Here is a 17,221-nt window from a genome sequence, read left to right on the forward strand (position 1 = left end):
TCAGCCCCCTTTGCTCTGAGAGCAGTCAGAGAGCAGTCAATTGACCATACACATTGCCTGATGAGTGCTAATGACTAATTACAGTGCACCTGTGTGTATTCGAATGTCAGTTCTGTGATGGCCTCAGAGGTTGAAAAAGACAATATTGTGAGCAACAACACCATGATGACTAAATAACACAACAGACAGGTCGGGGGTAAAGTTATTGAGAAATGTAAAGCAGCCGTTTGTCGACAAAAAAATTGTACTGCTGCCATTCTTGAAATCTTGGAAAAAAACCTCTTGAAGTCTGCAAAAGACTGGAGACTTGGGTGGACGTTCACCTTCCAGCAGGACAATGACCCTAAACAGAAAGCCAGGGCACCAAATTACAATGGTTAAAAAAAATATATATATATTCATGTGTTGGAATGGGCAACTTAAAGTCCAGATTGAAATCCAAACGGGAATCAGTAGCAAGATATGAAAACTGCTGTTCGCAAACGCTGTCCATCTAATCTGACTGAGCTGGAGCTGTTTTGCAAAGAAGAATGGGCAAGGATTTCAGTCGCTAGATGTGCAAAGCTGGTAGAGACATGCCCTAAAAGACTGGCATCTGTAATTGCAGCAAAATGTGGTTCTACAAAGTATTTACTTTGGGGGCTGAATAATTACGCACACCAAACTTCACTAAGCAGTTATTTATTTTGTTTTTTAAAAGTTTTTGGAATCATGTACGATTTTCGAGCCTTTTCTCACGTGTATGTATACAACACTATATACTGTTCTTTGAGGTGGAATAAAAAAAAAATTACCGTATATTCTGTCGTATGAGACCACAGGGTGTATAAGACGACCCCCCAACTTTTCCAGTTAAAATATAGAGTTTGGGATATACTCGCTGTATAAGACTACACTTCTTCCAATGAACACCAAATAAAAAATATCATATGCTGGTGCTATGTATGAACAGATACTGGTGCTGTACTGTACGTGGTGCCCAGTATATAACAGTATATAGGCGATTGACTGGTTGGATTGGTCAACACTCCTCGTCTCCCTGTTTATCAGAGCGGCATGGAAGAATAGACTGCGTTATGGCCATAAAACACGCCTCTTTCACCTTCTGGCCTTCCCCTATTTACCTCCTTCTCTGCCTCTCAGATCGCGCACATGTGCGCCTGCGCCGTTTCACTACAGTCCCCAGCAGCGAGATATGAAAATCGGTAACAGGATAGAGCGTGTCACCATGCATCAATTACACCCGCCGTATAAGACGACCCCTGACTTTTCAGAAGATTTTCAAGGTTTAAAAAGTAGTCTTATACGCCAGAATATACAGTATTTATGTTTGTGACAGTAATGTCACAAAAGGTGGAAAAATTCGAGGGGGCCGAATACTTTTGCAAACCACTGTAAGGCTTGAAGTTAAAAAGCAATAACATTTTCAGATAAACACAAGGGATTAATGATGAGAACAGTCAGAGTCAACCATCATCAGAACAACACAAAAGACCTGCATAATCATCTTGATGCAGTGACTGTGCAGCATTCAACCTATGGCCACACTTACACAAGGAGATGCTGTATGCGAGAGTGAAGCAGAGTAAGCCTTCTCTCCGCCCACAGCACAAACAGAGCCAAAAGAAAACCATTCAGGTTTATCATCTCTATGATTTTCTTCTGTCTTGAGCAAGACTTCAGGAACAAGTTACATTCTTCTTTTCCCAGCAAGCTGGGAAAAAGACTCATGCAGCTGCTGTGCCTCCTGTCTGTACTGCAATACCCTCTGCCGCTGAACCTCAGCTTCTGTCTCTGCCGCCTCTCTTTGTTGAACCATATTCGCCACATGTTGGTTAAATTGGGCTTCCAGTTGTTGCAGGCGATTTTCAAATTCTGCCCTTTGTTGCTGCATCCCGCTTTCATACTCTGACTTCCATAAAGCTAGTGTTGAAGTTAGACCCTGAACCTGAACTTCAAACTGACCCATACGTTCACTGACATTTCCTGTGCCTGGAAAACAAAAGATGAAAAAAAAAAAAAAATTCAATATGCATTAACCCTAAGTACTAATAAAAGTCAACTGCGATCACATTTCAATGTAAAAACTAGACGTTGTCGTTTAAGAGGAAACCACAGGACAGGGTCGGACCGGGAGCTGGAAAAACTGAAGAAATACACTTGCTGGCCAAGCAGCAGTAATAATCAAGTGTTGCTGCTCACAGTAAAGAAGACTTGCTGAAGGTTTGCTTTGGGTGTGATAGCATTGGGTTACTGCAGCTTGGCCAATTTTTGCTCAGTTTTTCCCCCTCACAGTCCGACACTGCCACATGATGTTGTCTATGTGTCTGATTGACTGTATGTGGCTCCGCCTAACTTGACCAATTTTAACCCCAGTCACCCAGTGACCCAGTGTGCCAACCAAGTATGGGAAGTCTGTCTTTAATACGTTGAGAATTACAGCTGTTTACATTTACTCATTGAAGTCACTAGGGAAAATGAGATTGACTTTTTGTTGCTCCGCCCTATTTTTTTAGTCCCCAAAATGTGACATAATGTTTCAGCTTCACTCCATGACCAAGTGACCCAAGTTTGGTGAGTGTAACTTGTAACTGTAACAAAGCTTTACGAGTGGCAATAGTTTCAAATTTTCCAATAAAAGTCTATTTGAAATATGGGGTTTCAGATTTCTACTCCTTAAACTCTGGTAGGAGTAGCGTATAGGAAATTGATACATTTTTTTTGGCCGTTAATAACTCCACCCACTTTGGGATGACCCCCCCCCAAAAAAAATATTTGTATTTGGGTTGACACCAACAATATGTGTTCCGAGTAAGGGGGTTGTAGCTTCAAAATTGTCGGAGTGGCAGCGATTTGAAATTTTTATCTGTCAAAGTCCATACGGAAACAGGGGTCTTCCAGGATCCGCTGCAAGGGCCCAGAGTGTGGGAACGCTTAATAAAGCACAAACGACGAATAAGTGTGGAAATTTTGGCGCTTTTACCCATAAAACTGTAGGAGGAGTAGCGTGTAGAAAATGGGGGGGGGGGGGGGTGTGCACTACTAATAATCAAAAGAACGAGCTGAAATATTTATTTTCTCAAGTGCTACTTTTGCCTTGTGGGGATCTGTGATACTAACACTGGACCTTAAAGAGGAACTCTAGCCTAAACAAACATACTGTCATATGTACAAGTTACAGTAGTTATGTAAATTAAAATAGATAGGTATTATAATCTCTTAAGCACACTGTTTTAAAAGGACAGGCAAAGGTGTGTGATTTCATGATGGCAGCCATATTTTTGTTTGAAAGGAGGAGATAGGGAGCATGACACGCAGTTCCAACTGTCCTGTGTCCTGATCACCTCTCCCAGTTGCTAGGCAACGTGATTAACAAAATACAAAATCCCATCATGCTCTTCACAGAATCAGGGTAAAAAAGCCCTGTTTTTTTTTATTTGAAGGACAGATCTTTGCTAAAAATTCCGCTAAAAAATGTTTCTTTGGTAAGAAAAAAAAAGTTCTGATGCTGTGAAACTGTTAGAAACACAAAGCCTTTTCAGTTCTGCTGAGGAGATTTTTAGTCCAGAGGTTCATTTTAAGCTTTGCAACTGTAACTTTATCATTCAATGACACCATCCATTTTCCGACTTAGAATAAACTTGTAAGACCCTTAGCAAGGACATTTTAATCCTCACTAGTTAGCGGGTCCGGGGAATGCAGCCCCAAAACCTCTCACATGATGTCAGCAGGCAAGTTTTAGCCGCTTGTGTTGTATGTCTAAATTAAATGTTGTTTAGATTATTATATTTAAGATAACCTTTTTCATGAAATTTATCTTTTGATAGTGTTGCACATGCGCCCAAGAGTCAATTCTTAGCTTTGTTTTATACTACTATTCATGTTGACATGGTGAATGTGCAGATTTTTGAAAATTGATTTCAGATATATTGCAAATATTTTTTGGTCGACGGTCTAATTGGAAGTTGGCCCGTTATCTAAGTAGTCACTGTGTAATCATTGTTGATTAACACTGAATGCATTTTGTTACAACTGACATATGCAGAAAACGATTGGTGAAGCCACAAATCGCACAACCATCAAAGGGATGGCCTACAGCAGCAGAAGACCCAAGCGGGTACCACTCATCTCCACTACAAATGGGAAAGAGGCTACAATTTGAGCAAGTCTCCCAAAATTGTCCAAATGAAGACTGGCAAAATGTTGCCTGGTGTTATGAGTCTCGATAGATTCAGAATGTGGCGAGAAAAGATTGCGAACCTGGGACCATCATGCCTTCTTACCACCGTGTAGGCTGACGGTGGTTCTTTAAATTTTTGGGAGATCTTTTCTTGCCACACTTTAGGGCCCTTAGTGCCAAATTGCCAATGGGGCATCATTTACATGCCACGGGCTACCTGAGCATTGTTTCTGACCATGTCCATCCCTTCATGACCACCATGTACCCATCATCTGACGGCCACTTCCAGCAGGATCATGCACCATGTCACAAAGAATAATTTCAAAATGGTTTCTTGAACATGACAATGAGTTCACTATACTTAAATGTCCCCACAGTCACCAGATCTCAACCCAATAGAGCATCTTTGGGATGTCATGGAACAGGAGCTTCGTGCCCTGGATGTCCATCCCACAAATCTCCATCAAATGCAAGATCTATGCCTCATAGAATTAAGTGTGGTCTGAAGGGAAAAGTGGGTGAAACACCATATTAGTACGGCGTTCAAAATAATCCTTCCAATGAGTGTAACTATTTAATGTGGAAAAATTCGACAAATTACCATTATCAGTAATTTATATACTATACATTTGTTACAACCCAGTTGTGTATAACGCTGAGAAGCATGGGAGTGTAGAACAATGCCAGCTGAGAAAAATGGTGTATGAAAACTGTCATACAGTAGTGTATCAGTTCCTTCCTACTTGCTGAATCTTTATGCTATAAAAATGTAAGTCGAACTTACGATCAACTGGTGTGGTGGATGTGCTTCTACCAGCTGTACTCCTGCTGGCGCGGCGGAGGTTGTGCCTATGTTCCACAGACAATGAAGCTATGGAAAATGAAAAACATGGTATTATAAACGACTGAACGATCTAATTACAACAAAAACCCAAATTTTTACAGAACAAATAGCTTTTTAACCAGACAAGGTCTACAGTGCAAGTCAATTCTTTCTAGTACAATGGTAAACCTTTTCAACCTTTCACAGTACATACAGCAATCCAATGATTACCTTACATAAATTATTATGTCAAATTAAACTTAAAGTTTTGAATAGAACTTGAAGAACTAAACAGGGCATAGCAAGACAATCACCTAATCATTAAAGGCAAGAGAATGCGCAAAAAGTTAATTACCCATTATAACACCATTTCACCACCTACACTGGGATCTGACCTATTAACCCTTGTTAAATATATACTTTTTATAAATTTCACATGAATCCATATTATATCAGTTGTGACAAAGTGGCTGGGAAGGTGCCACTCTCTTTGTCACAAGTGATGTGCGATGGACGGTATGTTGCACCCAGGTTCAGGCGCTACATCCTGTAGCAGCTCCGGAGGATAGGCTTTTGCTGACTGTCAGGAGTGACAGGGGTTAAAGCCTTGAGAAGGGTCCGGAGCTGACCAGATGTAGAGCAGGGTGGGTGCATCTGGTCGCCAGGTCCTGGGTGGAATATAGTATGCATTATATTTGTGGACTGCTGCCTGTCTAGCCCACAAAGGGTTAACAACAGAGCTAACAAGTCTCTGGAGAGGAAGAGGTGAGGAGGGGTGTGTGACAATCCAGCCCCGCGATCCCGTCGAGATCTGCTACCGTTAGCGTACGCAGGAAGTACGGGCGCAGACGGACAACGAGATCGGTTGCTGGATCGTCAGAGGTAAAATAGAAAATGAAAAAGGAGACAGAGCGTGCCAATCCCGTCTAATCTGCTCCCGTTAGCATACGCAGGAATTACGGTGAACAGACTGACAATAAGGATTGGTCTTGCAGCTGCCGACAATATGTAATGGGACAAACATCCACCAATCCCGTATTACTAGGCCACTGTTGACATGCAGGTCTCATGCACTAGAGACTGCTGGAGGCAAATTCACTGTGTGCGTAGTAAACGGTTAAGATTGGTTGGAGGTGCCCATACATGTACAATTCTGATTGTATATACAATCGGTAAACTAAAAAAATCGGTTTCGCGCTGGAAATCGGGTAATAAACTGCCACCACTCTCTCAAGTTCAGGGAAGAAAGAGACTCCCGCTATCATAATACGGTAGCCAGCCCAATCACGTTCAACACGCCCAAGTCACCGTTCGGGGAATAGTCACTTCCGACGGCTTAAAGACTGAGCAATGTGACGTTAAAGAACGGTTACTGGGTCCCTATATGATGCAATCTCGAATTGTATTTACAATCGAGAAACGAAAGTTATCGATTTCGCACAGGAAATCTGGTACTAGCTAATCCTAGAAGGAAGAAACGGTTATTTACAACCTAGCTAGCAAACAATTTATAAGCAAATCATAAAACAATGCGGTAGTATGACTGACTCTTCAGAGGGCAGATTCGTTATAGCAGCAATCAGATGACCAGAAAAGGCACACAACTGAACGATAAAATCGTTAGTTTATTTCTAAACTACATACACACAGCTTATTTTAGAACAGATTGATTGGACAGAGAGAAGAGAGGAAGAGAAACAGAATGTCTGAATATACAGTTTAAATACCGTTATTGGTAGTCCCTGCGGCAATCGCAAGTCTTTGGCGAAAGTCCCAAAATGGCGGTTGCCATGCGGCCAACAGGCCTTTGTTAGAAAGTTCGAAGATGGAGGTTTTGGCCCGTGTCCCTGCGAGCTGCCAGGATGTTACTAGGCATCAGATTGAAGGTAAAGGACCCAGAGCTTTCTGGGCTCTGTCTGGTTATAGCCCCCACTCCAGCAAGGAGGGGTTAGGGGGCGTGGATCACACACCTCTTTGGAACAGGAGGTCTCTGCCCCTCTCATAGAGGCAAGAATTTACCTGAATCATGATAAGTGTGCTCATCTGCAAACCGTACAAGTTATGTTAAATCTAATAACATTTTTAGGTTTGTCAGAATTTATCAAGAACGTTGATACCAAACTTGGGGGGTTTAGAGTGAACGGTGACCCCAAAATGCATATCTCTGCTTTGGCAGGGCTTACCTTGAAATCAGAAACATCCAAGCGTGCGGTTGGTTCAAAATTTCAGAATAAGCGGGTTCTACAGGCCGTTGCCTATTTGGGAAGTCATCTTTATGATAAAAGATGGATTTCATATTTGTGAGGTCACAGATAGGTTTCCTACTAGTCACTGAGAAAGCCAGCTGTAGTCTCTAAGTGGCTTCTGCAGGATGTTAGCAGGACCTCCTGTGGCTGCTCTTTTCATGTAAGGAGCTGAGGAGCCACCAAGTCTGGGTTAGGCAGTGGAGGTGTGAGATTTCCCTCTTTCTGCCTGCTTGGGGGTCCCTGAATGCCCAGGAACCTTTGTCACACGGAGGTTTGAAAAAACTAGGTAATAAGAGCATTTTCTACATTTGACCAGGGAGAGGAACTGTTAACCCCAGGCTTCCCTGGTCTTTTTATAAACCAAGCCTTTCCCTATCTGCTGTCATTTTTTTAATAGTGGCAACAGGGAATATTTTATAAGGCTCTAACTACTTTTTTAGGACGAATAAACGTTGATTTGTCACAGGGTGTGTCCAGCAGGTTCTGTCAGTCTGGACAGAAAAGGTTTTCGTTTGTTTCCAGGAAGTAGCTCTGCTGAGAAGCTGATGCAGGGGACTGCATGTGTTTGGACTGACATTTGTGTGTTACTCAACGCTGAAAGTAAGCACCCGGCCGGAGTTGGCCTTACCTTTGTTTTGGTGGAATTACTTTATTACTGAACTGCAAACTGTTGTTTGTGAACCTGCTGCCAAAATAAACTTTGATTTATGTTTGCATATAAACCTGCTTGGAGTTGCTCTGTTCCTGCTACAATGCTTACCATCTGAAGAGGGTCCTCACACAGTCCATATGTATTATTCACTTACGCCTTCTATTCTATTTTGCACTTTTGCCTATTTTATCTTACTTCTGAAGTAATGTACTGTACTGCAGCACAGTACTGAACATGAACAACTCTGTTTTGCAAACAATGATGTGCCCTGTTATTAATATAACTGCTGCCATTGTTAAGAAATATTGCTTACAGCATGGAAACCGTCTATGACAGTGACTTACTGAGGCAAATGAAAACTTTGAAGTACAAGGTAAACAAAAAACTGCTGAAGCAGTCGGATTCACAACTTTGATAACATACAGAGTGCGGTCATTTCCTTACCAATGCTTACTTTCAACATCATGAAGAAAAAAAAAACTTACATGCAACCGATCGGCTACGGCGCCTACGTTTCCTACTCCGGCCTCTGTGTTTCTGTGCAGTAGGAGGAGCAGCCGTTTCAGCTGCAGCAGCGGTTTCATCTGCAGCAGCAGGAGTTTCCACTGGCTCAGCTGAGTCACCGGTAGGAGGGCTGCGATCAGGGCTGGTCCTGGGAGTGATGTTGGCTGAAGAGGGTGGAGAAGAGGAGGAACGGGCCGGCTCCTGCAGTCGTGCTGTCCTACGATGATGACGAGCTGGAAAAGAATGTTGGAAAATTATCAAAAAAAAAACACATACTAAGTAAAGGTAAACATTGCATTGGGGAACAATAACTACACAAAGTGAATGATAGACGTTATCAATATAAGTATATAGCCTTACCTAAAGAATTATTAGGAACACCCCTTCAATTTATGATTAATGCAGTTATTATGATACCCCGTTGCTGAACTCTGCCTGTCCATTGGAGTACGTATCTGTCTCCTGAATCTGTACCTTATCTGTCTGTGTGTTAATGACCTGGCTTGTCCGACCTCGAGAACTGGCCTCACTGTTAGAGGCAGTTCCCAGACCTGTTAGTGACACTCCCTCATTGGTGTCACTCACGTTCTGTCCTTCCCACTATTCTCAGCCTGGCTCCGCCCCTTGGGGAGCATCAGGCCTGTGGAAGGAATCTGATCCAGAGTACTTGCTCTTACTGTCTAGCACCTATCCTATAGGTGTTTGGCTCAATATATACTGTTGCACCGAACACTATCATCTCTCAGGTGTCCAGAGGTTAGAGATATATCTGATTATCGGTGATACTGCAGATCATCAATAATCAGGTATATATCTGCATTCTCGGTGATACTGCAGATCACCGGTAATCAGACCCTCTCTGTGTTACACCTATCGTTACATAGAGGGTAGAGGATTATGGGCCAACTGATTCAAGCTGATAGAAGAGCAACGTTAACTGAAATAACCACTCATTAAAAACAAGGTATGCAGCAAAGCATTTGTGAAGCCACAACATGCACAACCTTGAGGCACATGGGCTACTGTAGCAGAAGAACCCACCGGGTAGCACTCATCTCCACTACAAATGGGATAAAGAGGGTACAATTTGCCAAAGCTCAGCAAATGTAGACAGTTGATTTGAAAAATGTTGCCCGGTGCTATCATTCTCGATAGACTCTGATTTTGTTGTAAAAAGAATGACAACATGGAACCATCATTAATTATTTCTTTATTTCAGTATTTATATAGCGCCGACATATTACTCAGCGCTGTACAGAGTGTATTCTCTTGTCACTAACTGTCCCTCAGAGAGGCTCACAATCTAGTACCTACCATAATCATATGTTTATGTATGTATTGTATAGTGCAGGCATCATAGTCTACGGACATTTTTTAGGGAGAAGCCAATTAACTGATCTGTATATTTTTGGGATGTGGGAGGAAACCAGAGTGCCAAGAGGAAACACACGGAGATATGGGCAAAATATACAAACTCGTTGCAGATGTTGACTTGGCTGGTATTCAAACCATGGACCCAGCGTTGCAAGGCGAGAGCGTTAACCACTATAACACCGTGCTGCCCATGTCCATCATGCCTTGCTACAACTGTGCAGGCTGGTGGTGGTGATGTACTGGTGTGAGGGATGTTTTATTGGCACACTTTAGGCCCCTAAGTGCAAATTGGTCATCATTTAAATGCCACGGGCTACCTGAGCATTGTTTCTGACCATGTCCATCCTTCATGACCACCATGTACCCATCCTCTGATGGATACTTGCAGCAAGATAATGCACCATATCACAAAAAAAAAAAAAAAAAAAAAAAAAAAAAAAAAAGGTTTCTTGAAAATGCCAATGAGTTCACTGTATTAAAATGGCCCCCACAGTCATCCGATCTCAACCCAATAGAACATCTTTGGGATGTGATGGAACGGGAGCTTCGTGCCCTGGATGTCCATCCAACAAATCTCCATCAACTGCAAAATGCTATCCTATCAATATGGGCCAACATCTCTAAAGAATGCTTTCAGCACCTTCCTGCATCAATGCCACGTAGAATTAAGGCACTTGTGAAGGTGAACATGAGCCAAACTCCATAATGGTGTTCCTAAAAATCATTAAAGGTGAAGGTTCAGGGAGGGGGGTTAAAAAATAGAAATCCATTTCCACTTACCTGGTGCTTCCTCCAGCCCGTGGCAGGCAGGAGGTGCCCTCGCCGTCGCTCCGCAGGCTCCCGCTGGTTTCCGGTACCCGACCTGGCCAGGCCGGCTGCCAGGTCGGGCTCTTCTGTGCTCCAATGCCCGGCACTTCTGCGTCCCACGCCGGCGCGCTGACGTCATGCGCAGTACAGCCCAGCGGACGTCCGATGACGTCAGCGCGCCGGCGTGGGACGCAGAAGTGCCTGGCCAGGTCGGGTCGGGCACCGGAGACCAGCGGGAGCCTGCGGAGCGACGGCGAGGGCACCTCCTGCCTGCCACGGGCTGGAGGAAGCACCAGGTAAGTGGAAATGGATTTCTATTTTTTTACTTCCCTCCCTGAACCTTCCCTTTAAGGTGAGTGTATTTAGGGCTGGTTATGCTAAAGATGAGAATAGTCAATGTAAATAAAAAATGATATAGAAATATCAAAACAAAGAATTTACTTACATCTCCTAATGTCACGTTTTATTCTCCTCACTGCTCCTGGAGTTTTAGATTTGAAATCACTCCACATGGTCTGTAATTTCTTTACAGACCATGTGCGATTGAACCTGGAGCGAAGACCGTCAGAGAGCTGGCCCAATACGATCCTCTTTTCCTCTCTTCTGCCCTTATCATAATGGCCTTCCAACATGGTCTGTAAATATATATAAAAAATAAATTGTCTAAGTTGTAAGTAGTACTGTAAACATCAAATGCAGCAATAAAGACAATATCAATACAAGTCCAAAAAAAAAAAAAAAAAAAAAAAATTGTCACTGGTGACTATGAAAGTCGTTACAGATGAAGCATTCATTGTAGTTATTGAGAAATGTATTACAAGACAGCAGTGGTGCTCATCTGAGCTAGGATCTCCACGTTACTCGGATATCCTAGCTCTTTTTCCACTATTCTAATTCGAATACCGAGCTCGAATAGTATTAGCTATCTGGGCTGTGCTATCCGAGCGCACTCGGATAGCAAGCAGCTATCCGGAGTTATCCTAGCTATCCGAGCTCGGATAGCGTCACGAGCTATTAGCGGCACGCCAGACGTCACCTCGAGTCCTCACCAGCAAATCAGAGGGCTCAAAGCCCTCTGACTGCAGCCAATCACAGAGGGGGAGCATGGACAAGCCCCCTGTGAGGCTTGGTGGTGTATTCTCCACAGTCAGCATGCAACGCATGAGCTGGCGTGGAGGAGGTACACACACTAGCACCAGGAAACAGGCTATCCCTAGTATAGTGGAGGGGAGGACTGACTCCAATAGGAGATTGTGGCGCACAGAGCCGGTGCAGATCTGACAGCCACAAACAATGCTTTCGTTATAACGTCTCAGCGCAAAGTAGCGCTGAGCGCATAAACCAGAACTGAGGAGATCAGGACAGGTAGACAGAATGAACGCTTGCTAGCTAGCGGCTACTTAGCGACAGCAAGCGTCCAAAACCAGACAGACTGGAATGAGGCAGCCAATGCGCTGCGGCGATGGCGTGCCTCACAAAGACAGGACAGGACAGTCAGAAAATAGCAGGATTAAGATAGATGAACGTAACACAGATAAATATACAATAAGTATGTTTTCCTAGCGTATTACAATTACAGCTATCAATGAAACTATTTGTAACTTCTGACTAACATATGTATATATCGGCAATGAACCGATATATGACATAAGCAGGAACGCTGACTAGGACTGGAGTAATACAGGGAACAGGACTCAGAAGGATTCGCTATCTCTTCGCAGAGATGAACGCAATCCACAAACAGTAACAGAACAGGATTCAGAAGGATTCGTTATCTCTTCGCAGAGATGAACGCAATCCACAAACAGGAACAGAACAGGATTCAGAAGGATTCGTTATCTCTTCGCAGAGATGAACGCAATCCACAAACAGGACCAGGAACAGGATAACTAGCTCAGCACGGGTGTTCACGGTACGCGCAAACTACCAAAACGTGCTGGAAAACTGACTAACTGAACACAGGAAATAAACAGTTCGTGTACGTATATATCAGCAACACTGATAAATCAACGCAACACAAATACAAGGAAAATAATAAACGTTCTGGTATGCATATATATTGGCAATGAACCAATATATGATGCAAAGACCAGCAAAGTATCTTTAACAAGAAACACGATCGGGGGCTAAAGCGACAGCAAGACAGGCTTAAGCTGAAGCTATGAAAACCCAAGGAAACCCTGCAGGAAGCAGATCTTTATACTGAGGTCATCCAATGGGAGCAGACATGCAGATTCCCACACAGGTGAATGATAATCAGTCACAAGCCGACAGCAGGGAAAGACAGACAAAGCTATGCAACTTGCATGGAAATAGATCAGAACTGCCTGAGCTGCAGCACTACTTCCAGCAATAGCTGCTGCAGCAGCGATCATTACACCCCCCCTCTATAAATAGCGGACGCCATCTTGCCTCACTCGTCCTGCTTGCGACTTACTGACTGATAGTACTGATAGAACTGCTCCAGTGCTTTTTGTCTGTGTGCAAGTGCATTGCTATTGTTCTAAACCTAGCGTTTTTACACTCCAACACTTGATCTTCAACTGTATTGCTTTGTATTGTAGATAGATTGTATTTTCGGTAGTTTAGTTTGGGTGATTACTAGGGGGACTAGGGAGGGAGAGAGACTGTCACTGGTGCTGCTGCAGGCCTGCAGGCAGCCAGCAGTTAGGCCCTGTGCCTAGGCAAGGCAGCCCGCCCTGCTCTGTGCTCTAGTCTCTAGTTAACTTACCTGTGCTATCACCTGTCCTACTCTACTCCTGTACTACTACTACTTCTGTGTTACAATAGATTTGTACTATTTTGTAGTTCTCAAGGCCCAGATTTAATGCTATACCTGTCCTGCTGTATCTGCTCTCTGTAATCTAGTCACACCTGTTGTATTATTTAGCTAGATTCTTCTATTGTTTAGTTAGTAGTACTGTAGTGTACTGTTCTCTAGTCTGTGTATAGGTACCGTCCGTCACCGCGTTACCTAGGGTCTTTGTGTGCGCAGTGCACATCTGCGCTGTCCGCACCCTCTCGTTAGTGCTACACCCGTCCTATTGTTTATATATTACTTCTATTGTGTATTCGCTGACTTTAACTGTAGTCTGTGTATAGGGACACCTTCAGTCAGCGTCAGCTAGGGTCTTTGTGTGCGCAGTGCGCACTCACTCGTTAGCGCTACACCGATCTCTGCTGTAGAGTACACCTGTCCGTCACCTCACACACCCACCACCACCAGTCCCACCACATTAAAGTACCACACTTGTATTACTCGCCTTTACATACATAAGTTTTATTTTTCATTTGTATAATATTAAAAATATGTCTGGCGCCGGCAGCCGTGGTTTGGGCAGGGGCAGCAAGGGCAGCAAGGCCATCGCCAAGAGAGGAGGTCGTGGGCGTGGCAGCCGCGCCACCATCACCATGTGCAGTTCTGCGTCTGCACCAGTGGCTATTCCGCCATTAGCCACTGGCCGTGGACGCCTTGGCCGCCCAACAGCTGGGAGTCACGCTGCAGAGACACAGCAGCAGCAGCAGCAACATGTGGCCCAGATGTTCCTCCCACCGGCAGGTCGTAGCCGTCCTATTGAGGAGAAGGGCGCAGACGCTGTAGTGGAACTGATGGTGGATGAGCAGGCCACCATTAGCTCTGGAAACGAGTCCTCCATCCCCGTCACCACTCCTGTTCGCAAGAGCAGCAGCAGACGACCAGCACTGCCTGGGGAGCAGGAGGAGGAGTGCAGTTCTCCAGCCCCAGCGGGCGACATAAACACCCTGTCACTCAGCACCTTTATATCCCAAAGCACAGCGGGGTTATGGAATGCTTTTGCGGAAGAATTGGCAGAGGAAGGAATGCTCATGGGCACTTTGGGGGGTGATGCTTTGGACAGTCAGACAGTGATGACTGTCCATCCGCCCATGCATGCAGAAGGGGAGTTTGGGGGATCCCAGCAGGACATGTTTGTGGAGGGGGAGGATGATGATGACAGGGTGCAGGACAAAGACTTGGTGCCATGTCCTGGGAGTGGGGATGTCATCAGCTCTGAGGAGGAGGAGGAGGATGCGTCTGCGTGCATTGCTAGAAAGATCAGCATCGCAGGAATGGGAAGGATCACAAGTGGGTGTGGTATGCAGGCCACACAGCGTGCTGATCAGGAGACGAGTTATGCCAGTGCCACCACCAGCCACACCAAGAACCCCCCCAACCACAACAGGGAGACCAGCGGCAGCAGCACCTTCCAGCCGAAGGGGCAACTTCACCTCCCCAATATGGAATTTTTTCACCCTTACATATTTGGAGTGCAAGTATGCCACCTGCAACCAGTGCCGCAAACAGCTCAGCAGAGGGAAGGAGGCCTCTGCGTTTGGCACCACCTCTCTGGTCAACCACCTTTCACGAGCATGTGGAGTTCGTGAAGTTGAAGGAAGCTGGCAGTGGCAGACCTGCCACCACTGCGAAGCCATCGGCAGCAGGAGTGTGTCAGCAACGCACTGCTCCTCCTCCCTCTGCAACTCCTGCCGCCGACACTGAGGCCTGTCCTGGCAGTCCGAAAGTGGCCTCCTCTGCTCCCTCCACTGCTTCCAGTGCCAGCAAAAGGCCTCGCCAGACCCTGCTCAGCGACACCTTCCTGGGGGTGGTCAGGGTTCTGCCTTCCATCAGCCGTCGCGTGCGTCAGCTGAACGGCTTGCTGGCATGGGCCATGTGCTCCAAACTCCTGCCTTATTCCCTTGTGCAGGAGGGGAGCGACATGCGTGCGTTCCTGATGTGTGCAGCCCCCGATTGGTCAATCCCCAGCAGACATTATTTTGCACGCACAGCCATCCCTGCACTTCACCTTGTGATGGCCAATGTCGGGAGAGGGCAGGAGCACGCGGTGGGTCAATGGGTCCACGTCACCATGGACTCGTGGAGCAGCCGGTTTGGGACAGGCCGCTATCTGTCCTTCACCGTGCATTGGGTCAGCTTGGTGGAAGGGGGTGAGGAGGGGGGAGCAGCATCGGCCGGCACTGTCAGAGCAGCAGCAGCAGCACCAACAACGCAGTAGGTGGTGCCACCATGCAGGGTCAGCGGAACAGCTGCAGGTTCCTCTGATCCGCTTCCATCCTCCGGCACACCAGCCCAAACCCCCCGCCTCAGAGGAGGACAGCACTCTCGGCTCTGGGGATGCCAATGATGTGCCAACAGACGTGGCCAGACTCTTCCCAATGGCAGCGCACATGCTGAGGTGCCTGCGCAAGGACCCAAGGGTGATCCAGATGAAGCAGAGGGAGGACATCTGGATCTGCATGATGCTGGACCCACGTCTGAAGGGGAAGCTCAGCCAGTTCCTGCCTGCAGGAGGAGACCGTGCGCAACAAATGAGGGACTTGCAGCTGTCCCTTGTTGAGCGCTTGGAAGAAGCCTTCCCTCAGACATCCACCCCCACTGTCCAGCCAGCACAGAGGCAGCAGCAGGTGCCTGCATCCACCAGCAGCAAGCGCACGCGCACCACAGACCTGCTGTATCTGACCCAAGAGCTCTACATGAGTGTAGAGCTGCCAAGGACTAGAGAGGAGGTGCATGCAGCAGCATCCTTCTACAGTCACAGGCAGCGCTTGACCCGCATGGTGGCTGACTACATGGGGTCCTTCAGCGGGCTTGACAGCGTGGCCCCTGTTGATCCCATGGAGTATTGGGTCAAGCACCTGCCAATCTGGAGCGAGCTTGCGCAGTACGCCATGGAAGTGCTCTCCTGCCCCCCTTCCAGCGTACTGTCAGAGCGTAGCTTCAGTGCAGCCGGTGAAGTCGTCACTGAGAAGCGATCTCGTCTGTCTCACAAGTCTGTGGACAGACTGACGTTTCGCAAAATGAACCAGGCTTGGGTGGAAGGCGAATTCATGGCCCCTGTTGTCGGCGAGAGGGGGACATGAAGTGACGACTGGCACACACCAGGCTACACCTGCTGCTGCTGTTGTATTTCATCCTGCTGTCTGTGTCTCCACTGCCAGGGAACACATTACAAAGTGCTGCTGCCCATGCGCCACCAGCTATTACGATCAACAATAGCTGCATTAATTTGAAAAAAAAAAAAGGAAAAATGTCATTAATTTAGAGGTGTCTGGGTTGAAAACTGTGCTGTCCCAATTGTGTATTGGACACAATGTGGGCTTCACGACCGCTAGGACCAAGGGCCTACTATGTCTCGCTACCTGCACTCCTGCCTGCTGCCAAATGCCAGTCTGCCACACACACTCATCCTCCTCAGGCTGCCTGCTGCTGTATTGCCTGCTGCTGTCTGTGTGTTTCCACTGCCAGGGAACACATTACAAGGTGCTGCTGCCCATGCGCCACCAGCTATTACGCTCAACAATAGCTGCATTAATTTGGGAAAAAAAAAATGTAATTATTTTAGAGGTGTCCGGGTTGAAAACTGTGCTGTCCCAATTGTGTATTGGACACAATGTGGGCTTCACGACCGCTGTCAGGAACCTCATGATGTTCATTTACGGCCCTAGAACCACCGCTAGGAAACAGGGCCTATTATGTCAGTCACATCACACTGCCTGACACACATTACTCCTCCACCTTCTCATGCAAACACTTTTCATGAAGTTAATTTACAATTTTTTATATCTTTTTTATAACTACTACATCACCACCTAATCAC

The 17,221-nt window shown here is 45.9% G+C and overlaps 1 protein-coding gene across 1 annotated transcript; it reads right to left on the minus strand.

The window, feature by feature from the left end:
• Positions 1-665: 665 nt before the first annotated feature.
• On the minus strand, positions 666-11,153 carry LOC137561253 (uncharacterized). The gene is made up of 4 exons (XM_068272516.1): positions 11,032-11,153; positions 8,387-8,638; positions 4,965-5,051; positions 666-1,992 (listed from the first exon to the last, which is right to left on the minus strand). Exons 1-4 carry the CDS (start codon positions 11,096-11,098, stop codon positions 1,691-1,693), a joined length of 708 nt encoding a protein of 235 aa, XP_068128617.1. The 5' UTR covers positions 11,099-11,153; the 3' UTR covers positions 666-1,690.
• Positions 11,154-17,221: the final 6,068 nt, after the last annotated feature.

The sequence above is a fragment of the Hyperolius riggenbachi genome, chromosome 3 (genome assembly GCF_040937935.1).
Source record: "Hyperolius riggenbachi isolate aHypRig1 chromosome 3, aHypRig1.pri, whole genome shotgun sequence".
NCBI classification, from domain to species: domain Eukaryota; kingdom Metazoa; phylum Chordata; class Amphibia; order Anura; family Hyperoliidae; genus Hyperolius; species Hyperolius riggenbachi.

What these genes read in the sequence shown, in the direction of transcription:
- LOC137561253 (XM_068272516.1), bottom strand. Translation starts at nt 11,098, where the DNA reads ATGTGGAGTGATTTCAAATCTAAAACTCCAGGAGCAGTGAGGAGAATA. An exon ending in AAAACGTGACATTAGGAGAT is followed by an intron (nt 8,639 to 11,031) that starts GTAAGTAAATTC and finishes ATTCTTTTCCAG; the next exon opens with CTCGTCATCATCGTAGGACA. An exon ending in ATCCACCACACCAGTTGATC is followed by an intron (nt 1,993 to 4,964) that starts GTAAGTTCGACT and finishes TTTGTTTTCCAG; the next exon opens with GCACAGGAAATGTCAGTGAA.